The 25,440-nt window shown below is 41.4% G+C and overlaps 1 protein-coding gene across 8 annotated transcripts in view; it reads left to right on the forward strand.

The window, feature by feature from the left end:
* NTRK3 (neurotrophic receptor tyrosine kinase 3) overlaps positions 1-25,440 on the forward strand; it is a 385,036-nt gene that overhangs the window by 253,345 nt on the left and 106,251 nt on the right. Inside the window, exon 13 of one of the 8 annotated variants that reach the window (XM_009210875.3) lies at positions 25,263-25,397. The exons of the other annotated variants lie outside the window; for them this stretch is intronic. Within the exon in view, the coding sequence (XP_009209139.2) occupies positions 25,263-25,397 (135 nt within the window). The remainder of the gene's footprint in view (positions 1-25,262; positions 25,398-25,440) is intronic. 8 annotated transcript variants of the gene reach the window in all.

The raw sequence follows: 25,440 nt of genomic DNA on the forward strand, positions 1-25,440 counted from the left end.
GGACCCATTGACAGAGTCACTGACAGCTGTTCAGAACAATTGCCTAGGAAAGCCTATTCCCACAAGACTCTTGTCTTAACACAGGCATCCTAGGTGGTGATATTGTTAATCCATGGGCTTCTCTGGGGCCATCAGAAGACCTGAATGAACTGGGGTCAAGCTCATGAAGCATCTGGTTCCTGCTCAAGGAAGCATGGCAGCCTGTACTTAGGCTTCTCTGGCAGCACCAGGGTGTGTCCAGAAAGCATCAGTCAGGGAAGAAAGGTGTGAATGCCTAATGCGGATGGATCTCAGTGAGCAAAGAGACCCAAATCAATAGAGGGAAAACAAATGCAGGTGAAAACCTTTGGAGTAACACGAATATAGGGTTAAATTCCAGCTCTACTATTACAAAGGTATTGTGCTCTACCTTTGCACAAATTACTTAAGCTCTCTAGGCCTCATTTTTCTCATCTGTAAGGTGAGAATAATAAATACCACTTTGCTAGGCACTGGGAGGATGAAATGATTTCACACATGGAATACTCCAGCACTGTGATAAATTCCATCCATTCATTCTGCTGCCACAGATCAAGAGGAGTTGAATGATAGTGAGACCATCATTCACTTGAGCCAATCCTTCCCCTAGTCCTACAATTTTGATCCTGTTCACTTTTATCACTGTATTTCAAGGGTGAGTCTCACAGAGCTTTTAAGTTTGGCTTCTCACACTCTCCCACACATGCTAAATCCTTATAAATGTGTCTTCTCTTCCCTCAAACTTCCCTCACTGTCTTATTTGTTCCTTGTCCTGTCGAAGGCAGTAGGGTACACATTCTTCTTAGTGTAAATATGCCTTCAATTTGCACAAGGGTAGGACAATGTGTTGTTTTTTTCCAACAGCTGTTTTGATAATGCTTGGCAGCATGTTGGTGTTTTTGGCCCAAGTAGCACATATTGAGACCACATCTTTAAGGAATACTTTTCGATCTCTCCCAAGTCTCTTTTCTAGACTGCATGGTTTGGATTTTCCATTGATGAGAAGCATTCCCCTTTTGTTGTCCACATGAGAGTTTGTCTGCCCGTTTTCCTGATCATCTCTCTCCTCTTGTTTACAGCACATGCAGAAGTCTCTTGGGCTCTTCCTATGGTTTATAACTTTTGTTTTAGTTTTATATTACCTGGAATAGCTTAGGATCATCTGAAAATCAGAGGCACTCTGGCATAATCCCTCTTGGAGATCAGGGATGACAGGAGGGGCATTAAGGATGGAGAGATCAGATGAATAGTGAAGGAGTGATACTGGACAAAGTGTAAAGCTCTAAAGCTCCACCAGGTGGAGGATGGCACAGATGCTGAAAGACAAGAGAGATAAGGGAAAGCCTAGAATCAAGTCAGAGGCACAGCAAACAAAGGTACCCCAAGCAAACCAGTTAGCCTAAGACAGAGGCTCATTGTCCTGTCTCTTCTTTCTTATGGTTGCGTGGTCCTGAAGCAGGAGATTCTGCTCTTTACTGGGAAAGGGTTTTCAAGAGACTCTTTGACCAGTCCTCCATCCATGAGGCTACATCTCAATTACCATGGAGACTTCCATCTTAAAAATAGCCATTGAGTGGAATCTTAGTGAAAAAAAAAAATCCAAATATATCATAACAGTTGGTTCCTTACACCCTTGTGCCTATTTACTCTTTTGAAGATTTTCATGAGGTTTGACTTTTCCTTATGGAGAAAGTGTTTGTTCCTCCATATGTTATATTGGCTTAGCAATGAGTGATTCCCTGGTTGAAACTTTGTTCCACAGTCCTCTTGCTTCTCAGTGGAGCAGTGCATTGTAGTAGTTAGCTGTGTGATTGTTGGAGGCATCCCTCCTGGGCTCAAATCTCAGCTCTGCATCCTTGTAACCATGTAACATTGGCAAGTTACTTAAACTCTCTCTAAGCCATAGTTCTTTCACCAGTAAAATTAGACCAATATGTTACCTACTTCATGGGATTCTAAGGTTTAAAGGAAATAAAACCTGCCAAGGTCTCAAAACAGTGCCCGGTGCAAAGTTAGCTCTCAGATCATGCCAGTTAAAAATTTTCTCTAGGGAGCTCTAGTGCATACTGCCATACAATTTACCTGTGAGACCTTGGCTCTGCTGGAAAGGACTTTAACATTTTGGTCAACAGGTCTACAGGTTCATAGTATTGTTCAAAGCTCATAGTTGGCTGCTTCTACACCTCTCAATTTATCTCCTGTCTAATTGTCAGTTAGATCCAGACCATTCTCTATGTGTGCCACAGCTGTGTGCTTCAAAAGACAAGTAAGTGGCTAGCATTTGATTGCCTCAGTAAAGAATTAGTCAAATAACGTAATGATTTTTTTTTTAAATCTTCGTTGCTTCTTCTCAACCCTAAGCACCCTCTTTGCTCTGTGATTATTGGGCGGAACCAAAGATTCATGTGCTGGCACACTGCCTTTGATAGATTTAAAGTCTTCTTCTCTCTGATCTTGGAGAATTTTTGAAAAGTGCTACTTGAGGTTTGGGACTCATTGAATATCTGATTTGAGCTTGCTGGCCAAGCTCCCCACTCCCCAGGCTTTCTTCTTCTTTCTCTGGCTTGGGGAGTCTGCTTTCTGGTTTTTCCTTTCAATAGGCCCTAGTTGTGATAGGCTGAGATTCACCTGGTTAGTCATGCTTGTTTTAATTTTCTGTTGGTTTAAAGGATGGATATTGATTCATAAGAATCAAAAATCTTGTTTTCCCTGGGCTTCTAGCAGGTTTTTCTTTTTTTTTTTTTTTTCAACATAGCTTCTCAGGTTTTCTCTTGAGTCTTAGTTTTTTAAAAAACTATCTCTTTCTATTTCAAGGTGAGAGTTACAGTGAGATTGTATACCTTTGTTGCTTTGCTTTGCCATTCCAGGATCAAAAATCTATCCTAAGGATTAAAGCAGAGATCTCAGATTCTCTGAATGTCAGCTTCTAGTTTGGTGTTAGATAGAGATATTAGTTGGGGAAGGGCTTCCCTACCCTCTTTGTAATTCCTAGCAATCTTAGTCATCAGGGATGAGGGCTGGGGCACATAAACGCTATCACAGATTCACCATTTCCTTGAGGGCAGGGTCACTTTGCTGGTGGAAATTTTCTGAACAAGGCCTTCCTTTATCCATCCTTGGCTGAACTTATGTCTTTCCTTTGAGATTTTGTGATGGTACAGTTCTCCTGTGTGAGCCTGAATGCTTTATAGCTTGAGGAGTTGAGAAAACTCAAAATAGTCCAACTCTTAGATTTTCAGTTTGAAAAAAAAACACTATCCTTCAGAGAGAGAAAATCCCTTTACAATACACCTGGCTGATATTATCAACCTTCTCTGGGAATAATTCCAATGATGAAGAGTTCACAATCTCCCATGGACATTATTATATCAATGCATAGATATCTATACTCATTTTTACTTTATTTTTAAATCAAATATCATTTTCATTCAACAGCTGGCATGTATGTATGTATATTGATTGGAAGAATTAATATTATTAATATACCAGTACTCCTTAAATTGATCTGCAGATTTAACCACAGTCTCTATCAAAATTCAGACCTTTTTTTTTTGCAGAAATTGACATGCTGATCCTAAAACTATTATGAAAATCCAAAAGACTCAAAATAGTCTAACAAACCTGAAAAAGAAGAACAAAGTTGGAGGTTCTAACTCCTCAATGCCAAAACTTACTACAAAGCTACCGTAATAGAGACAATATGGTATTGCCACGAGGATAGAAATAGATCAATGGAGTAGAATTAAGAGTCCAGAAATAGGCTTGTACTTTTGTGGCCAACTGATTTTTCAACAAGGTTGCCAAAACAATTTGAAAAGGATATAATAGTCTTTAAAACAAATAGTCCTGGGACAACGAGCTATTCACATGCCAAAGAAGGAAGTTGGACCCCTGGACCCCCCTACCACATACCATATACAAAAATTAACTCAAAATGGATCTAATACCTAAATGTAAGCATTGAAACAATAAAACTCTTAGAAGAAAGCTTAGGTGCAAGTTTCTGTAGACTTGGATTAGATGATGATTTCTTAGATATGACACCAAAAACACAAGCAACAAAAGAAAAAATACATACATCAGACTTCATCAAAATGGAAAACCTTTTTGCTTCAGTGGACACCATCAAGAAAATGAAGAGGCAACTCACTGAATGTTAGAAAATATTTGTAAATCATATCTGATAAGGGAGCAGTATCTAGAATATATAAAGAACACTTACAACTCAATAAAAAGACAACCTAATAAAAAATGGGCAAATGGTTTGAATAGACATTTCTCAAAGAAGATATACAAATAGCCAATAAGCACAGGAAAAGTTGCTCATTATAATTAGTCATCAGGGAAATGCAAATCCACATTGTAATATCATTTTATACCCACTAGAATGGTTATAATAAAAATGTTGGACAGTAAAAAGTATTGGTGAGGATGTGAAGAAAGTAGAACTTTTACACCTTAATGGTGGTAATATAAAATGGTGCAGCTGCTTTGGAAAATGGTTTGGCATATATTCAAAAAGTTAAACATAGAATTACCATATGACCTACCAATTCCACTTCTAGGTGCATAATAGAGAATTGAAAACGCATTTATGCAAAAACTTGTACATGAATATTCATAGCAAGATTATTCATAATAGCTAAAAAGGAGAAACAGTGTAAATGTTCACCAACTTAAAAATTGACTAAAATTATAATATATCCATGGAATATTATGGAAGCATAAAAAGGAATGAGTATTGGTACTTGCTACAACATGGATAAACCTTGCAAACATTATGCCAAGTGAAAGAAGCTAGATTCAAAATAACCAAATGTTTAATTATTCAATTTCTATGATTTGTCCAGAATAAGCAAATCCATAATACCAGCCAGTAGATTAGTGGTTATTTCCAGGGGTCAAAGGGACAGAGGGTGTTGAATAACTGCTAATGGGATATGGTTTATTCGTGTGTGTGTGTGTGTGTGTGTGTGTGTGTAGTATAGTTTTAAAGGGTGAATTTTATGTTGTGTGAATTGTATTTCCATAAATGATTCTAAGAGGAAAAAACCCTACCTGGTAGACACTGCCCTATTGGAAGAGATGCCTGCACCTGACCTTGCATGAACTTCTTGTTCAATTGCGAGAATTCTCAGAGAAGAGGGCTGGGGCCAGTGTGACAGTGTTGAGGGTCTGAGTACTCAAGGCAGGGCCTATTTACTAACTAGTATGGACATATGTCTTCATTTTAACAAAGAGTGTGAATATACGGCTACCTGTCCACTATTAGTCCCTACCTGTGTCTAAATCCTCAGACTTCCACTCCTGGATTACCCCACTGGGGGCACAGAAAGTGTATATACACCCCTACATGTTTCTTGAATATCACCATCATAGCACTGAGAAGTCTGATACTTGAATATCACCATCATAGCATTAAGAAGTCTGATAAGTGTCACCATCATAGCACTAAGAAGTCCAAGCTCTGTACTCTCAGATCCCTAAGTCTGTGGGTCAGGAGCTGATTAAATCAGCATTTCAATTAGTATTTTGGGGTAGGTCCTTATACAGGATGGTGGAAATTTGTCTGGTTCTATGGAATCATATTGCAATGTAATAGTAAAACCTCCTCCCTCCCTCTTTGATAAGAATCATTTGTATTCTTTAGTAAGCCTCTATTGTCTGTCCCAGTGCCATCTTCCTCATCTGAATTCAGAATTCCGTGGGCCTATCCCAAGTCTGAAAGATGTAGTCTTAGAGATAAACTCCTCCAATTTAGCTATGTCCTCAGCTCCTTATCATGCCCCTATCCACAACAGCTTTTTGTGATAGGGCCTGCCATGTTCCTCCCAGGGAAATATCTACATGTCTGTGTGCATGGGAAATAAAATTCGCATGAAGGAAGAAAAGACATCTACATGTTATTTATTCAGTGACATCCCATTTCATTGCAAAAAATGCTGGAGGTACTTTGCACAAATGCAAATGTAATGCAACAAAGATGAATAAAGGGAATGACAATATCTGGTAATAATGGGGGATACATGTAAGAAAATAAAATAAAATTAGCAGCAAGTTTAGACTACCAAGTACCTGCTGCTAGAGGGACCTTAGAGATATGACTCTGGGCATCCTAGTGGCCAAGGCGCAAAGGTAAGCATCAAAGGTTACAGACTGTCATTCGGAGGAAGAATATCTTTTCCATTGTTCAGAGGAAGAGTGTGGGGATGCAGCATTATACTTTCCAGCTTCCTGACAATAGATCCCACAGTGCACATCTTAGGGGTGTTTGTTAAAATATCCTGTGATGCAAGTCAGTGGCTTCATGTCCAAACCCACTTCATAAAGTGAGTGGGTTGGGGGTGGGGGTGAGAAGCTTTCAGAAGCACCCACAGGAGCCTTGTCATACCCTGGGCAGACTGAGGCACTGCTTGGAAATGGGGATCCTTTGGGAAGCCGCATTTTTGAGGATTGATTGTATTGCCTTCCTCCATTGCAGTACGTCCCCTCTGGGGCCTTACTGGTTGGTTTTTGCAGCCAGCAATCCCCCTCCCCCCACACTCCCCATCAGCAAGGCATTTCTTCCCAGGGTTATTGGAACTTCATCATGTGAGGCAGTAAATCATTGAAGTCCAGAACAAATCTCACTTGACATTTTTATCTTGACTCTTCTGGGGGCCTTTAATTAGCATGATTGCGGTGCAGGCAATTGCTTCAGTGGAGTCTGTATTGCTCTTGGTTGGCATAATGGCAATTAAAGTTTCTCTATTTGCTGTTTCTGGTCATCCAGGAAAGACTCTGATTAAATAAGTAATTAAACTCCCTAATATGGTATAATAAGGGATGGTTGGCTGTGAGTGTACATGGATTAAAAATGCATCAGAATATGGATTCATATAGTTATAAAAGCATCACTCCTTAAAGTCCAATGCGAGTAGTTTACAGAAGAGCTCCCAGGACTTCCAGAGTCTACACAGCCACCATGTAGACATCTGAAGCTGGCATGGCCACTGCCCCATAGCACATACAACCACCATGTCCTTGGCCATGTGGCCATGATGCACACAACTACAACAGGCAACTATGACATTCTCAGCTCTTGTTAATGGTCTATGGGCTTTTAGGAGCATCAGTATATGTTATGGTTAAAGATGGAACTCAGTTAACATTGGGGGTCTTGGTTCTCCCAGTTCCAGAATCATAAACTGCAATGAAAATCTCCTACTTATAGCAGGGGTTCTCAACCAGGGTGATTCTGTCCCCAGGGGACATTTGACAATGTCTAGAGACACTTTCGATGATCACAATGGGGTGGAGGATGCTGTTTACATCCAGTGAGGAGAGGCCAGGGATACTGCTAAATATCCCACGATGCTCAGGACAGCCCCCCACAACCAAGAATTACCTGGTCCAAAATGTCATTGCACTAACATTCAAACAGAACTCCTACATTACTCCTATGTTACCTTCTTTAGAGCCCATGATGTTTTTGTGAGGGAGAAGGCACAAAAGTTTTATCTCCCTTTTACAGATTGGAAAACTGAAACTTAGAAAGATAGTGACTCTCCCCTGACCCACAGGGCTAGGCCATCATCTGGTTCTCATTCTACAGCTATTTGCACACATCGTGTGGGATGGTGTGAGCTTTGGGGTCTCTACAAGTGTTCAAAAGGGGCACAAGTGTTATCTAAGTGCCTATGGCACATCTCTGGAGAAATTGTGATCCCAGGTTTCTTATGTAAGAAAGATACCTCAATTTCATAGTTTTTCCCTAGGAATCAAAGAACACATATCCATCAAAAGTATTCTATAATGATAACACTTGATCACATTTGACACTTGATACTTGAGATTTTTAGAATAAGCGTACATGATCTGCCAAAGAGAACTCATATAAAAAAAGTATTTACCGCTCAAAATCTGTGTGTCTGTTTGTGATATATTTGCAGGTAAGATTTCCTTCCAGGCCCTGTCAATTTAGTGGAATAACAAGCGGGAGAAGGGTCATGCAGGGTGGTAAGAATACAGTTGTATTCACATCCTCATTGCCTGAGAATTTTGAAGGATATATAGAAGGAGGAGAGTCTACCACAGAGAATGCATAGCAAATGTCTCATTGATGCTTCACTGCCTTATCTATCTTCTTAGGACACTCATGGCTGTCTTGTTGAACATTGTTTACAGCTCACATTTGGAATTAGAATGTAATTCATGCTGATGGTTCCCAGACACTGCACTGTATACTTCACCTACATATCTGTAACCCCTTGGGCCTCCAAGGGAAGTATAATTATCCCCATTATGCAGGTGGGAAGACTGAGCTCAGGAGGTTACTTGTGCCTGATCCACATCTGCCTGATGGCAGAACTGGAAGTGAAACTTACAATTTGCTTATTCCCCTTGGCTACACTGCCATGTTAATCACAGCAATTACATCTTACTCTTTGCTCCTCATTTAAGAAGAGGAGGCCAGGTGCGGTAGCTCACACCTGTAATCCCAGCACTCTGGGAGGCCGAGGCAGGTGGATCATGAGGTCAGGAGATCGAGACCATCCTGGCTAACTGAAACCCCGTCTCTACTAAAAATACAAAAAACTAGTCGGACGTGGTGGCGGGTACCTGTAGTCCCAGTTACTTGGGAGGCTGAGGCAGGAGAATGGCGTGAACCTGGGAGGCAGAGCTTACAGTGAGCCGAGATCGTGCCACTGCACTCCAGCCTGGGTGGCAGAGTGAGACTGTCTCAAAAAAATAAAAAAATAAAAAGAAAAGAAGAAGAGGAAACAGGGCTGCTAGGCATTGAATGTGTTGTATCTCCTGCCTCTTAAGGCAGTGAGTGCATTTGGGGGATAATAGACACAGTGAAGTCCCAAAAGAATTCATCTACACACCAAAAGTTTATAAAATGCGTTGACCTAACATGAGTCTCAGTTCTTCCACTGATCTTAGTAAGTCTAAAGTGGCTCTAACCTGAGCAGAGTATACTGCAGTTCTTGGAGCTGAGAGTTCCTCTATGTGCTGCCATGCCTGGCTGGAAGAGCCTTATTTAACAGCAAGTGGCTTGCCTCAGGTCTGATGAAATAAAGTCAAGGTCATGAGGTTTCTAATTCATAGTTCAAGCATTGCCACACTTCTTTAAGCATTGCAGGCATGCTGTCCTGAGTTTGTGCTGAACACAACACGAACTTCTTTTCCGTTATCCCCCAGTGTTGCTAGTAGTCTTGTTATTATCACACTGGAGAACCCTGGAACAGCCCAGACCCTACGACCTCTCCCACCCCCTATGTTTAATCTGCTGCCAAGTTTCTTATTTGCATAAGCTCTACCTTTGCATCCCTCTGGCATCCATCCTCTTGGTTCTCCTTCTGTGATCCCAGCCCTAATGTACCACATGCCCAGGATGGTACTGTCACCCTGTAACCCAGGGGGTCACAAACTGTAGCCTGCAGGCCCAATTCGGCCTGTTTCTGTACAACTCTTAAGCTAAGAATGGGTTTTATTCTATTTTTAAAGACGGAGTCTTGCTCTCTCACCCAGACTAGAATGCAGTGGTGTGATCTCGGCTCACTGCAACCTCTGCCTCCTGGGTTCAAGTCATTCTCCTGCCTCAGCCTCCCGAGTAGCTGGGACTACAAGTGCGTGACACCATGCCTGGCTAATTTTTGTATTTTTAGTAGAGATGGGGTTTCGTCATGTTGGCCAGGCTGGTCTCGAACTCCTGACCTCAGGTGATCCACCCGCATTGGCCTCCCAAAGTGCTGGGATTACAGGCGTTTGAGCCATCGCACCCAGCCAGTTTTTACATTTTTAAATGGTTGGAAAAATTCAAAGAAGAATCATCTTTTGTAACACGTGAAAATTATATGAAATTCAAATTTCAGTGTCTCTAAATGAATGTATTGGGACTCAGCCAAATTCATTCATTGCACATTGTCTGTGGCTGCCTTCATGCTGCAACGGCAGAGTTGAGTAGTTGCAACAGAGACCGTATGGCCTGAAAAGCCTAAAATATTTACTATCTGTCTTTTGACAGAAAAAGCTTGCTGGCCCCTGCCCTAGCTAGTCCAGCCACCACTGACCCTTCCTTCATTCCTTTTTAATCTTTTCTCAGGCCATCCCCTCTTTCAAATCCTTCAAGACTCACCCATTGCCCAAAACTCTCAAGTTCCTTCATGATCTGCCCCCAAGCTAATTGTCTCCATTTATTAGTAGGAACTCCTTGCACGTCCCCAAGTGTGTCTTGTACTTCCCCACTATGGCCATCAGTATGGTGCTTTCTTCCAGGAATAACTTTTCTTCCTATCTTCTTAGGAGGAAATATTATGTCTCCTTTAAGCCTTATGGCAACAGCTACCGCCTCCAAGAAAGCTAAGTCTCCTACTGTCGTTACCTCTTAGGAATGTCCTAGCACTCTCCCTGTACTGCTTTTATTCCTTGAGGTCCTGTCTGTCACAGTCTGGCTGTTTCAGCCTAGGTTGTGCAGTTTCTACTAGGGGTGAGATCCGTGAGGGCTAAGGCACAGATTTGGTGAGTGCAGGCTGGGTGTGTCTACCTGAGCAGGTGCTCTCTGGGCTCCATGGGACACTCTGCTTTCCCAGGTGTGTAATTCCTATGAATTTCCAGGACTTTGTTCTCCTAAACCTACGTGATATTGTTTTGAAAGTGGGAAACAAAATTCAACATTTGGAAATTGATTTTTAACATTAATGCGAAAAGCCATTATCATTAGTTGAAGGTACATCACTTAATCTAAATCTCTTATCTAGGTATCTATTCATGTCTATATATATTGACCTATCATCTATCATCTTCATCTATCCGTCTATGCATCTGTCAGTCTTCATCTCTATCTATTGATCCATACCAGTGCCCACGTCTAAATTCCACAGCTGCAGTTTCAGCACTGTCACTTGATTGGTGATGTCCCATTTTTATGGAATTTACTCACAGATAGTCCTGCAACATCGTGTTCCTAATCTCCCTTGCTGAGCTGGTTCCCATTTTTCCCAAATTCCTGCCAAATTATATATTTTGCTTCTCAGGGAGAAAATAAATTCCTGTTTTAGTTTGCTAGGGCTGCTGTAACAAAGTGCTACCAACTGGATGGCCTAGAACAACAGAAATTTATTTTCTCGGTTCTGGAGGCCCAAAATTCAAGAACAGGGGTCTGGAGGGCTGTGAGCACCCTGAAGGCACTAGGGAAGGATCTGTTCCAGACCCCTCTTCTAGCTTTTGTAGTTTGCTGGCAATTTTGGACATTCGTTGGCTTGTAGACACATTATGCAGATCTCTGCCTTCATGTTCACGTGGTGTTCTCTGTGTGTGTATCTATCTGTGTGTCCACATTTTTTCTTTGTATAAGGACATAGTAATTTTGGATTAGGGCCCACCCTAGTGACTTCATCTTAACTTGAACATCTTCAAAGGTCCTGTTTTCAAATAAGGTGACAATATGAGGTACTGTGGTGATGGTTTTTGAGGGGCACAATTTGATCCCTAATAGTTGCCTGTTTGCTATGCTTTGTCTGTTGCTCCCACCACATGGAATGGCTTCCCCTCTCCAGTCCATGCATTTCTGCCTGGTGACCATTTTTCTCACCTCCTCTCTCCCACCAGCACGTGGTCTTATGACCACTCCCTCACTACAGTCCCTCAGCTGTGGGTGTATGCCTCTCTCTTGCCACTCACCAGTGAAATACCATATTATAATTTGTTTTAGGACCCCATGACCTAAACTTCCCATGCTTTCTTTTCCTTTTTACTTTCTTGGCTACTGGAAGACTGATATTTAGGTATTTGCAAAATTATTATTAGGTAAGCTTACAAAGGTATAGACTCCCACTCTTGGCACTGGGTTTTTAGCTCCTCTCTGCAGTCATTGCTTTTTCACTCTTCTTACCCATCTTGATATTCCCTCTCCCTTTAGCCAGCTCTGAACATGAGCATAGGAGGCCCTCAGTGTGTGTCAGTTATTTGGAGATTTGGAGGACAGTGCAAGCAGAGATTTGATATGCATTTGCTGGTATCTGCTCTAGTGCCTGGCACTGCAAAATGCTGATGCTTGGGAGCTGTGTAGTATATATCTTCCACTCTTTACCTAGGCCTTTGGGGGAGATGATGACACTTGCACTGCCGAAATTGAGTATTTTGTGTGTGTGTATGTCTGTATGTATGAGTATGCTTCCATCAAATTAAAAAGGACCCAAAGAAAAGTGAAGAACTATTCCTCTATACTGATGTACAATGGGACACCTTTCCTCTGTCTTCTTTTCCCCTTCATCACCTTCCGTAACTTCTTCATCATCACAAATCATGGAATTCAGAGCCAAAGAATCCTAACTCATAGGTTTATATTACTTGATTTTTTAGGGCCATAAATTTAGAATGAGCCAGCTATCTGATCCTATTAGCCACATCTTGCTCTTAGACAATCTGCTTACAATTGCTACCACCCTGAAATGTGGACTTTATTGTTACATTCCCTGTCAGATTCTGGCTTTTGTCTCTTGCTCATCATATCCTAAACAGTATGGCCATGACTCCAAGGAAAGTTGAGCACCCTGGGGTAGCAGTTGGGACTTGAAGATGTTGGTTCCAGAAGCCATATGGTCAAGTCAGGGTACGAGGCATTGATGTTGGGATATTTTTTTTTCTTTCCTTACCTCAGAGTTGTTTTGAAACTAACATAATCATTTTTAAAGTCCTTAGAAGGAGAAATGCTTTGCAAATGCCAAAATACTGTAGTGCAGCCTGAAGATAATGTGGCATATTGTTATACAGATCACATACACACCAGTCAGATTATATGGTTCTGAAAAAACAAGTCTTCAATTCTCTAAAATCCTTATCTATCACATGGGAAATAGAGAGAGCTCTTGGATTTGTTTCCTGTCCTTGGCATCTACATACAGAGGGGGTTAAGAACATGGGAGCTGGAATGGCAAAGCCTAGATTCAAGTTCTGGTTCTGCATCCCATTAACAGGGCAACTTGGCATGAATTACTGAGCACCTCTGCCCCTTCATTTCTCCATCCACAAACCTGGGGCCATACCAGTTCTCCCCTCATGGGGATACTGAGAAGGTCAGATTAGAAAATCCATGCACAACACTTTGCTCAGTGCCTGGGCAAGTGCAAGTGCTTATAGGTATTGGTTGTTGGTTTCTTTTTCAAATAGTCTTATTGAGAAATGAAAAACAAATACATGGACCATTTCATTGTAGTGTATGTGTTTGAAATAGTTCCAGATAAAAGGAGAAGAATTATCATATAGAAATTCACAATTAACTGCCGAGTGACTTATACAGAGAGTGGAGTTTGAGCTGGGGATGGAAAGATTGAACAGCAATTGGATGAGAAAAATATATTAGAAGATAAGCATTCAGGACAGTGGAATACTGTGGAAGTGAGGACAGAAGCTGAGAGGCATACGTTGTGGTCAGAGTTTATCTGAACAAGAGAGTGTGAGTAGGGAAGGAGTAGATGATGAGACCAAATGGTTGGCTGGAGATAGAGTATGTCAATACCAGGATGGCAGCCTAAGCTGTTTGGGCATCACACAGTGGCACTTTCAAGCCACTGGTGGCTTCTGAGCAGGATTGGTGAATGGAATTTTTATTGATATGATTGGACAATGATACATACAATGGATTAACTTAAGGACTGGAAGCTGGGAAACATGTTAGGAAGCCCCTGAACAGTGGCCTTTAAACAGGGTTGAGTGGTGAGGAAGCATAAGCCAAGATTTGTTCATCATCTAGTGCGTACCATGTGCCAGACACTGACCTGGGTGCCTTTAACATTTTTAAAAAATCACAACAGCATCTGGGAGATAGACAGTGATATCCTCGTTTTACAGAAGGGGAAACTGAGGCTTAGGGAAGTTAAGTAATTTACTTAAAGTTACTATCTCTTGACCTTTCTGCCATGCTTTGCTAAGGTGGGGATCTAAATTAAAGGATGTGTACATGAGATACTGTAAAACAAATCATTGAAATCAGGTGTTTGATATGGGGAATTAGAAAGGCACTGGCAAATGAAGATGACGCCAAGAGTTTGAACCTAGGTACTTATAAGCATGACATAAGTAGCTTTAGAGAATTGGCCTGTCAGAAAGGTAAATTGTTTGGGATGGGGATTGTAGAAATGTTGAGTTTATTGTTATGATGCACAATAATGGGGATACCAAGAAGCCAGTTGCCATTGTGAGAATAAAATTCAGAAGAAAATTTGTGCTGGAGATAAAGGGTTAGAAGTCACCATACAGGAGATGGACATTAATGATGGAGGGTACAGGGAGATGGAGAGAGGAACAGATGGCTAGAGCAGCATTTCCCACATTTTACTCTGCAGAGAAATCATCTGAGGATTCTGTTAAAATACAGATCCCAATCCAGTAGGTCTTGAGTGGAGCCTGAGATGCTTCATTTCTGACAAATTCCTGGTGAGGCTATTGTTGTCAGTCTGAGATCCAAAGCTTATGTAGCTAGGGGTGAAAAGACTGATGCTTGAGAAACTACCACAGGGACCAGTGAAGGAAGAGAAGCCAACAGAAAGAAAGGGAGCAGAAAGGTAGGAAAATGATGAGGATGGCATAGTACTCTAGGTGTCATGGGGGTTGTGGGATGGTCAAGGTGCCACATTCTGTGGAATGATCAAGGTAAAATGATCAAAGACTGGAGAAAATCTAGTCATGGGGCAACCACTGAAGATGACCTTCAAGAGGTTAGTTTTTGTAAAAGGATTAGAACTTGGATTATGGGAACGTAAGCATGAATGATCTGCAAAACAGTGGAGGTTAGGGCTGGAATTAAGTTATGCAAATTGTTGGTATCCAAAGGAACTAAGAAAATGGGATGAAAACAAATGGTATGGTAAAGTGGGGGACACTGCTCCATCATTTACTAGGTAAGAGACTGAGAGTGTGGGCATACATTGGTTTGGTATGTGTGCACATACCCAGAGATAGAGGTAACCATATATAGATTTCTGTGCAAAGGGGAATGTAGGCAGCAAAGGCAGAAGATGTTGAAGAGATAGGAAATAATTGAAGAAGGAAGTTGGAGATAATATTGAAGGCATCAGTTACAAGGTTAGTTTTGGAAACAAAATACATTTTTCTCCTATATAGAAAGAAAGGCAAATAATTGGGCTCTGGTCAGGATGGTGCAGTAAGTTCATGCTTTAGTTTCCTCCTCTGCTCCAAATATGTAGCAATGAAAAAAATTATAAAAAGACATAGCTGAGCCCCAAAACAAGATAAATAATCTGTGAACAAGAAATGGTACAGAAATAAAACGTGATGCGCAGAGTTGCATTCATTATTACACCGGTCTCCAAGTCTAGAATCAAAAAGTCAAGGCAGGGATTTAGCTCTGGAGGGTATCTGCAGAATGGTATGTGCTCTACATTGTCAGAGGAGCAGAGCTAGACTCACTGCTTCAAGTCTTGGGGCGGGGGTAGTGAAGAAAACAGTCTGAAAAGATAATGTGGGGGACCCCTATCTGGGAGTACAACTAATAGGAACCTGTGATCCTGAGGAAGTGGGAGAGAGAGGATAAAGTTGCAGCTTTGAGACTGTGAACTGACTTAAACTGCTCAACTAACTGAAGACTGTTGTAGTCTATCCTCAGTGTTACCCTTGTAGGAGGACTCCAAGTCGTTATTACAGGATTTGGTTTATAATTGAAGTCCCAAGAGGTCAGATGGAGGTAACAACAGCAGCAGCAACAAATTAGGCAATATGAGTGAGAAGAAAAGGAAATGAGAAAAAACAAAGAAAACCAGGAAAAAACTCTTTTCACTCAAAATGAATTACCATAAAAAATCATGAAACAAGCCCAGGTATGGTGACTCACACCTGTAATCCCAGCACTTTGGGAGGCTGAGGTGGGCATATCACTTGAGGTCAGGAATTATAGACCAGTCTGGCCAAGATGGCAAAACCCCATCTCTACTAAAAATACAAAAATTAGCCAGGTGTGGTAGCACACACCTGTAATCCCAGCTACTTAAGTGGCTGAGGCATGAGAATCTCTTGGCTGCAGGAGGTGAAGGTTGCAGTGAGCTGAGATTACACCACTGCACTCCAGCCTGGGTGACAGAGCCAGACCCTCTCTCAAAAATAATAATAATATAATAAAAATTTATGAAACTCATGAAAAAATATGATAAGCATGTTTGTTATTATGACTTTTATTCAATAATGTTCTTGTAATGCTAGCCACTGCAATAAGACAAAAGAAGTAAAAGAATTGGAAAGACAGGTTATTCTTATTGTGAAGACTCTGATCACCCTATATAGAACATCAAAGGGCATTTATAAAATAACCATTAGAACTAATTAGAGAGTCCAGCAAATTTGCTAATATAAGATCAATAAACAAAATTCAATGTCTTCCCTGAACACCATTAGATCATTTAATGGAAAACAAATCACATTTACAGTAGCAAAAAAGAAATAAAACCAAGAAATATGAAGTAAAAAAGCATAAACCTAACAAAGGATATGCAAGAGGCTATGGAAACATACAAAACGTTATGAAGAGTATAAAAGAAGAACTGAGTTAATGGAGCATATAACTTATTTATGGATGGGAAGAAACAATATAATAACAATGCTGATTTTCTCCCAAATCTATAAATCGAGTACAATTTTTATAAAGGCTCCAGCAGAGTTTTTCAAAGCTCTTGCCTGATATGCTTATCCTATAATTTATGTGGAGGAATGAAACACCAAGATAGCCAAGGTGTTTTTTAAAAATAAGATAAAGATTGAAGAGATGTGCCCTAGTAGACAAAAATGCCTATTTAAAAGTTACAGTAGGCTGGGCGCGGTGGCTCAAGCCTGTAATCCCAGCACTTTGGGAGGCCGAGATGGGCGGATCACGAGGTCAGGAGATCGAGACCATCCTGGCGAACACCGTGAAACCCCATCTCTACTAAAAAATACAAAAAACTAGCCGGGCGAGGTGGCGGGCGCCTGTAGTCCCAGCTACTCGGGAGGCTGAGGCAGGAGAATGGCGTGAACCCGGGAGGCGGAGCTTGCAGTGAGCTGAGATCCAGCCACTGCACTCCAGCCCGGGCGACAGAGCGAGACTCCGTCTCAAAAAAAAAAAAAAAAAGTTACAGTAATGAAGACAGGGAAAGCAAATAGGCTAAAGTATAGTAATTGTTTTTAACACTCAGAAAACTTATGTGTGTGTGTGTTTGTGGATATATAAATAGGTAGATAGATAGATAGGAGACAGATGTGTGGATATGAGTACTTTTTTTGGTGCATGTCATTGCAAGTCAGTTTGAAAGAGAGAAACTAGGCCGGGTGTGGCTGGGCGTGGTGGCTCACGGCTGTAATCCCAGCACTTTGGGAGGCCAAGGCGGGCAGATCACGAGGTCAAGAGATCGAGACCATTGTGGCCAACATGGTGAAACCCTGTCTCTACTAAAAATACAAAAATTAGCCAGGCTTGGTGGCACATACCTGTAGTCTCAGCCACTCTGGAGGCTGGGACAGGAGAATCACTTGTACCTGGGAGCGCCATTGCACTCCAGCCTGGTGACAGAGCGAGACTCCATCTCAAAACAAAACAAAACAAACAAACAAACAAAAAAAAAAAAAACAAGAGGGAGAAACTATTAAATAAAACCCCATAAGGAAAAATAAAGAGATGTTTTTACCTCATACCAGTCAAAAAATAAATTATAAATTCTGGATGAAAATTTAAAGTACAACTTTTTGTTTTAAATCAGCTTTTTATTTTAAAATAGCTTTAGACATACAGAAAAGTTATAACAGTGGTACAAAGCATTCCCTTATATCTCACATCCAGTTTCCCCATTGTAATCATTCTATGTCACCATGATACATTTGTCACAAGTAAGAAACGAGTGTAGGTATGTTATTCTTAATTAAGTTCAATACTATACTCTGATTTCATCAGTTTCCCCCATATGTCTTTTCTCCATTCCTGGACCCCATCCGGAACACCACTTTACATTTAGTTATCGTGTCTTCTTAGCCTTCTATGATCTCTGACAGTTTCTTAGACTTTCCTTGTCCTTGATTACCTTGACAGTCAGGTTTCATGTAGAATGTCTCTCAATTTTGGCTGTCAGTTGGGATTTTGGGAAGGAAGACCGCAGAGGTGAAAGACCATTCTCATCACATCATATAAAGAGTGCATGCTTATCACATGACTTAACACGGATGATGCTAACCCTCATTGCCTGGCTGAGATGGTGTTTGTCAGGTTTCTCCACTGCAGAACTACATTCTCCCTTGTTCCATATACTTTGAAAGCAAGTAACAGTGTACACTCAAGGGATAGGGGGAAGTGAAGCTCTACCTCCTTGAGTGAGGAGTCTCTACATTCGTAATTCTTCTGTAATGGAGATTTATTAAATGTAGTACTTTTGTTTATTATTATTATTATTATTATTATTATTATTATTTTGAGACAGATTCTCACTCTGTGGCCCAGGCTGAAGTGCAGTGTTGTGATCTCAGCTCACTGCAACCTCCACCTCCTGGGTTCAAGTGATTCTCCTGCCTCAGCCTCCCAAGTAGCTGAGACTATAGGTGCATGCCACTACGCCCAGCTAATTTTCATATTTTTAGTAAGACGTGGTTTCACATTTTGGCCAGGATGATCTTGATCTATTGACCTCGTGATCCGCCCACCTCAGCCTCCCAAAGTGCTGAGATTACAGGCGTGAGCCACCATGCCCGGCCCTAAACGTAGTACTTTTAAAGGCAAAGGTAATAGCCTGACATTAAGGAGGAAAATATCTCTTAACATACAGATTTAAGTAACATAAAGGGAAAAGTGAATACATTTTAATACATTAATTTAAAAAAATCTATGAGTACCATACACAAAGTTAAAAGACAAACGGTAGCTTGAGATGACATAATTTCATTGCATTTATATGTAACAAAGAATTTACATACAGAATAAATAACAAACTCCCACAAATAAAGAAAAGAGTAACAAGTACACACACACACACACACATCTATCTATATATATATAGCTACATATCTGTATCTATATCTAGATATATCTATATATCTATATATCTAGATATAGATACAGATATGTAGCTATATATATATATAGAGAGAGAAAGACACACACAAGAAAATGAGGAAAGGATACAAATAGGCAGTTCCCAGTTCTTCAATTGGGGAAACCCTTATTGAGATGATGTACAACCTCAGTAGTAATCAGGGAAACGAATCTTAAAACTACAAGGAGATAACATCTACCACCCATCAGTTTGTTAGAAAAAATATCTGATATGGGAAGATGGGGTAAGAAGTTCATCCATTTAGTGATTATAGAAATATGAGTTGGTATTACTTTGGGTAAACATTTAGCAATAGAATAATGTTAAGGATTCAATTACACTAAATTATAGGGATATCCTCCAAAGATGTGCTTCTCAAATGTTTTTGTGCATAGAAATCACCTGAGGAGCTTATTAAAACACAGATGTTGATTCAGCGGGGACTGAGCATCTTCATTTTTACCCAACTCCCAGCTGATGCTGATGCTGCTCCCACTTGCCTGCACTTTGAATAAGGAAGCTCTAGAGTAGAGGTCAGCAAACCATCACTCATTGGCCAAGGGCCAAATCTGGCTCTTGCATATTTTTACAAATGAAATTTTACTGGAACACGCTCATTTGTTTGTGTATTGTCTGTGGCTGCCTTCAGACTACACTGGCAGAGTTTAGTGGTAGCAGCAGAGACTGCATGGTTCGCAAAGCCTAAGATATTTTCTATCTGGTCCTTTATAGGATAAGTTTGCCAACTACTGCTCTGGGGAAATTCTCCCACATGTGTGTACGGATATGTGTGTAATAATATTGACTGCAACTTTTTTTGAAATAATGAAAAGATAGAAACAAGTGTCAGTTGGCTGGACAGGCAAATAATTTGTAGCATATTCACACAATGGACTTCGTTAGCTAAAATTAATGAATGGAAGCTACATGTATCAACATGGATAAATCTAGAAAATATCCATGTTTTAAAAGCTTAAACTTACACAGAACAAAACTGTAATTTGGTCATGGATATATGCATATGCAGCAAAATTATTTCAAGATTCCTGAAAAGGATAATCAGCTATTTCACAGCAGTGGTTACTTCTGGTGATGGGGAAGAGGAGAAACAGGGTTATATATGGACTCACATGGGTTCTCAGCCATTGCAGTAATGGATTATTTGTTTAGAAATTTGAGAAGAAGATATCAAAATATTATAAATTGTTAATGCTGGAGGTAGGCGCAGAGTTTCTACACTTTTCTGATATTTTAGATATTTCAAACATTTGGAAAGAGTCAAAAGACTCAGGAAAAAAAATATACTGAATACAAAGACAGATATTTTGAAGTGCAAGGAAGGCAATTAAGATAGATTATTGATACCCGAGATTTTCTTTACTCTCAGTTAAGCAAGCAAAGAAGATGCTCATCTATTACAAATGGTTCCTTATATAGTGAATTCTGAGAATGGTAAAGAATTTTTTTTCCATATGACTAATATTGCTCCATGGCTTATGAAGTATTTTGATTCTAAGAGGGTCACTTCACCCATGTTATGAAGTGGAAGGATTTTCACTTTCTCTGGGGACTAACACTTCACTCCTTTAAGCCGAGATCAGCTTGTCATTGGAATAGTCTTAGTGATGCCAATTGGTGGGTGGCCCCCTAGCACACCTTCCCCCATTTTTTGAGTTAGAGTCTTGAAATACTCATCAGGGACAACCTGTGAGAGCCTTCAAGATCCCTTCAGGAACGAGTCTTTTGCTTTTGTCTGAGAATCTCAGTGGTCCATGCCCCTTTATCTCACCCAGGCATGGATGTCCTCCCCCTGTGACTTCCTGTGGGCATGATGCCATGAGCTAAATTGTAGTTGGGGTACATTCAGCCTCAGCCCCCTCCCTCCGAGCATCTGCACACAGCTGGAACCAGACTTGGCAACCGTGGCAAGCAAGCCAGGACTCATCACTCGTTTTCCCAGCAGCATCGAGGTGACTTTATAGGAAGAGGCACCCCATACTGAAGTTGGGGGTCTCAGTTCAATACTCTTGGCTACACGGTATACAACAGGGACATTTTAGTTCCAAGTACCTTTCAATATTGTATAGAACCCTTTGAAATGTGTTTGTTATTATAGGGATGTAGGAACACTTTGGGTCCAATTATTCCCCCTTATTCCCCCATGAAGTGTACAGCTATATTAAGAAGTCCTGCTTGTTGGCATTTAACAACCTTTTGTCATGTGCCTTACACATGTCAGGCAATGCGGAAGACACAGCCGGTGGATGACATGAGTGCCACCTTCTCTCCTAGCAGTAGCTTTTTCCAGCATTATGCTTCAGCATGGTGTCTTGTTGGGAACCTGATTTCTGAACGTGCTTGCTTCCCTTACTCATACAGTTCAGTTTCTGAGCTGTCTCCCCTTTCTGAGATAGGTTTGTCCCTCTGTTGTAGGTTTCCAGCCACTTCTTTATCATTGTTAACCATGACCGGAGGGAGGATAAGTTTGGTATTTTAGGGGCGTCAACAAGGCTTGCAGAGATGGGATTTCCTGGTCTTAATGCACGGCCTATAACCTAGTATAATAAACATAATGTTTATTGTAAAGTTTAAATCTCAAATGCAAAGACAAGCTATGCAGGTACTGTAAATAAGTGCAGGGGTGGAGGATAATAGAAATTGGTGAGGAATATGGCAAGCTGGAGAACACACACCACACACCTCATATAAATTGAGTGGCTACTGCAGTGGGTTAACACTGTGCAGAAATTCTGGCCCAGGAGTGCCAGAACTCTTGGATTTTCAAGGGAAGCTAGAAATGGGGATATTTTAAATGTGAGATCTCCCAAGTTTTAAATGCTGGCAACTAAGCAACAAATTTTTAAAAATACCATTTGTGTTAAAAAATAAAAAATAAAATAAAATAAAATAAAATAAAATAAAAGGCATATCCTAAGGCCATATATGGCCTGTGGGTTAGGTTTGCAATCTCAGAAAAATAAAAGAAATAATCTGAAAGTTTTAAGCAGCATAGTCTCTGGCCAGCAAGCCTAGGCATTTGGGGCTCGCCCACCTGGGCCAGTGCCACCACCCTTTTATTGAGTCCAATGGCACGAGAAGAAATAACTTATACTCAAAAAAGTGATAGCTACACCCAAGGAAAAGATACAGAACAGATCAGTCATAACTATAGCCCAGGCACCATTAGAATGCCTTGATGATCACCTTCCCACGACCTTAGAAGGGCCAGCATACAGGCAGGAAAAGAAGCAAGAGACATGTGTCTAAGAGGAATCCTTTCTTCACCAAAGCACACTCTTTTCTGTCCATGCTTGTTTACACAGTGGCCTGGGGTGGGTGCTCAGGAAAGAGTTCCACTGGGTACCATGCTTGGCTTACCAAGGGTATTCTCAGATATTCCACAACCCTTGGTTAGGTTATGAATATATTTTAATTATCCATCTCTCCATACTCATTACTACCTCACGTTCATGTGGTTATTTTCATCCTCTCTAGGCTGCACTCCCTGAAATAACATCAAAATGAAGGAGTCCGTGACCAGACAGGGTTTGGGGTTCCTTATCTGGAAGGTCCCAGTGCATGCGAAGTGTCATTGTGAGGGTGGGGGTGAAGCCACCAGGGGTAGAATTAAACCAGGGTTGGCCAGAGGAGGGAATGGCAGGGTATGGTGCTGCTTACCTTCCTAACTAAGGAAGCTGTTAATAAGGTAAGAAAGCCCTGCCCTTTCTTATTGAAGTGGCCAGACTAAGAGCCCTGCTTCCCCCAGAGAATGTCCTTACCATTACTACCTTGACCTCCATTTCACCCCCTTCCTGGATATTGGTTTTCCACAAATGGGATCCATATTGCAAAGTGGTTAGTTGCAAGGACTTTGGAGGTATGAAGAGCTGGATTCAAATTTAGACTTTGTCACGAAGTGAACTTGGGGCTGGTTTTCCATATTATAAAGGCAGAGTTTTCTCCCTTGTAAAGTAGAGTTAATACTATTCACCTTTTGGGGATGTTGAGGGATAAAGAACTAACTGTAGGCAATGCCTGTCACTGGCATTCCCTTATATAGATCTGTGGATTCCAAGGCGATCAGCAATATGTCTGATGGTAGGATTGGCATAGTTGGGTATTGCTTGGGGCTCCCTGCTCCATTCCATGCCTGCCTGCAATGGGTGGAAAAACATCTCACCTCTTCTTGCCTCTTGGGGGAAAGGTGGGAAGGTTGTGGAAAGTGTGGCACCCTGATTTGGGTGGGATGCCCTTCCCATTGCATTGCCCTCTGCCTCTGGCTCCCTGTTAGTCTACCACTCAGGGCCCCAGTGCCAGCACTCCTGTGTATTTCAGCCCGTGCTAGGGTACAAAATGCCTTTTTCCACAACCAGTGCTATGTCAGTGCTAAGGGTTACTGTGACGTAGCAACTTGAAGATGATAAATGAATACATTTGAAGAGGGAATGTTTGAAAATGATTCTATAGAATTCCACTTGGTATTGGGACTATTGTCTAAACCATAACCTAGACTACTTTATGCAGTTGGGTAATAGTCTCATGTCAGATATCAAAAGGTAGAAGCAGAGATAGAAGGAGAAGGAGAGGTCTGTGAGAATCCACAGTCAAGTGGAAAGAGTGTAGGCAGAAGATGCAGGGAATACCTTCTCCCTGGAAGGTGCTGGGCTGGTAGCTCCAGAATCCCAAGGCCAGAGCACAGGGGTGAAACCCCAGCAGGGGAGAGAGAATTAGAATCTCCAAGAATCTCAGAAAAACAGGTTTGAATGTCTTTTTATGTGGCGAGACCATGGGAACCGACCTTTCCTTGCTGCAGTCAATATAAAGGACTTGCCTTTAGAGATTTAACCAGCTCTTGACTCAATAGGATTGCCTTCAAAACCTCTCTTCCAATCGTAGGGGTGCTCAGTGCCCCTTCTCCCCTAAGTTCTGTTTACAATGTCCCTCCTTTTCCCAAAAAGATCCCAGAGCTTCTGGCTTGCTTCTCAGGGAAAGTATTCTTAGAAGATCCCTGAAGACCCAGCTATGTTCTGAATTACAGAGAGCCTACAGGTACCTTTGTGCTGAATGTTTTGGGGAAAGCTGTTGACAGCCAGAGGAAAAGGTTAGATGTAGCAGGGTCTGTGGGCCCCTGGTGGGAAAGGCCTTCTTTGGAAATGCCTTTGATTTGCCCTCTTCAGCCTTTTCTTTACCCATTTACCCCTTTACCAGTGTCCACTATGGTTCTGGGCTCCCCTGCCCTTCCCCCAGTAAATGCCTTTTACTTTCTGCTCAGGGGTTGTTCTGAGACAGAGGAGGAGGAATGGAGGATTTTGGAGCAGTGCCTCTTATGCTATCAGGCTTCAGCTTTTAGAATCTTGGAAAGACTCCACCTGGGAAAGAGTTCCAGAGAAAACAAACTTCAGATCCAGGCTCATATGGGAAAGGGCTCATGTTCACAAAGGCAGCTTCGGGAACCTTGGCAGAGACTTAGGCAGGCTTGGCCCTGGTCTTTAATGGATCCGACACGGATCTTTCCAGGGCCCACAAATACTGCATGGTCTCCAAAGGAGATTTCACCCTCAGAAGCTACAGTGATATCTCTTTATAGAAGTTGTAGTCTTCAAGTCTTCAGTGAGCCAACAGCTTTTGTTGTTCCAGTGGTTTATGCCCTAATAATGGCAAGGAAGATTTTAAGGAACCAAACACCACCACCTCCTCTCATCTCCTCATCATCCCTCCCTTGTCACATTGCTTTCCTCTTGAAAATTAGCTGAATTTTGATGGGATATTAGAAGCCAGAAAGAGAGTCTTGGGTCCAGGATTATCTCTCAAGTCAGAAGAAACATCCTTCTAGGCCCAGGAATGACACTCTTAATGGCAATGATGGGCACAATTTTTAGACATTTTGGTCCAAGAAGGAAAATGGGGGCAAGTATGTTAGGAAAAGTGCAGGACAGACTTCATGGTGATGGTGAATCTTTCTTCTCTGACTCTAACTTGTGCCATTTCTATAATGCCAGGGTGAGATTCCTAGGATCTAGATTTTATGCGTAAAATAAACCAGCTGCCCCTACAGGCACAGCAGTGTGGGTACAGGAGCTGAGAACACCTGGATTTCTGTTTCTGGCATTTTGCACTTAAGAAAAATACTTTCCCATGTTTTTGCACTTGGGGTTTAATACTGACCATTAATTCCCCCATGTCTGCCTCTTCTGCCAGGGGTCTTTTCAAACATAGACAATCATGGGATATTAAACTTGAAGGACAATAGAGATCATCTAGTCCCATCAACTCACTATATATATGAGGAACCTGAGGTCCAGAGTGGGGAAGTGTCTTACCCAAGGTCACATGGTGAGTTACCTCCTTTGACGTCTTTGTATGCAGTAAAAGATCC

The sequence above is a fragment of the Papio anubis genome, chromosome 7 (genome assembly GCF_008728515.1).
Source record: "Papio anubis isolate 15944 chromosome 7, Panubis1.0, whole genome shotgun sequence".
Taxonomy (NCBI): Eukaryota; Metazoa; Chordata; class Mammalia; order Primates; family Cercopithecidae; genus Papio; species Papio anubis.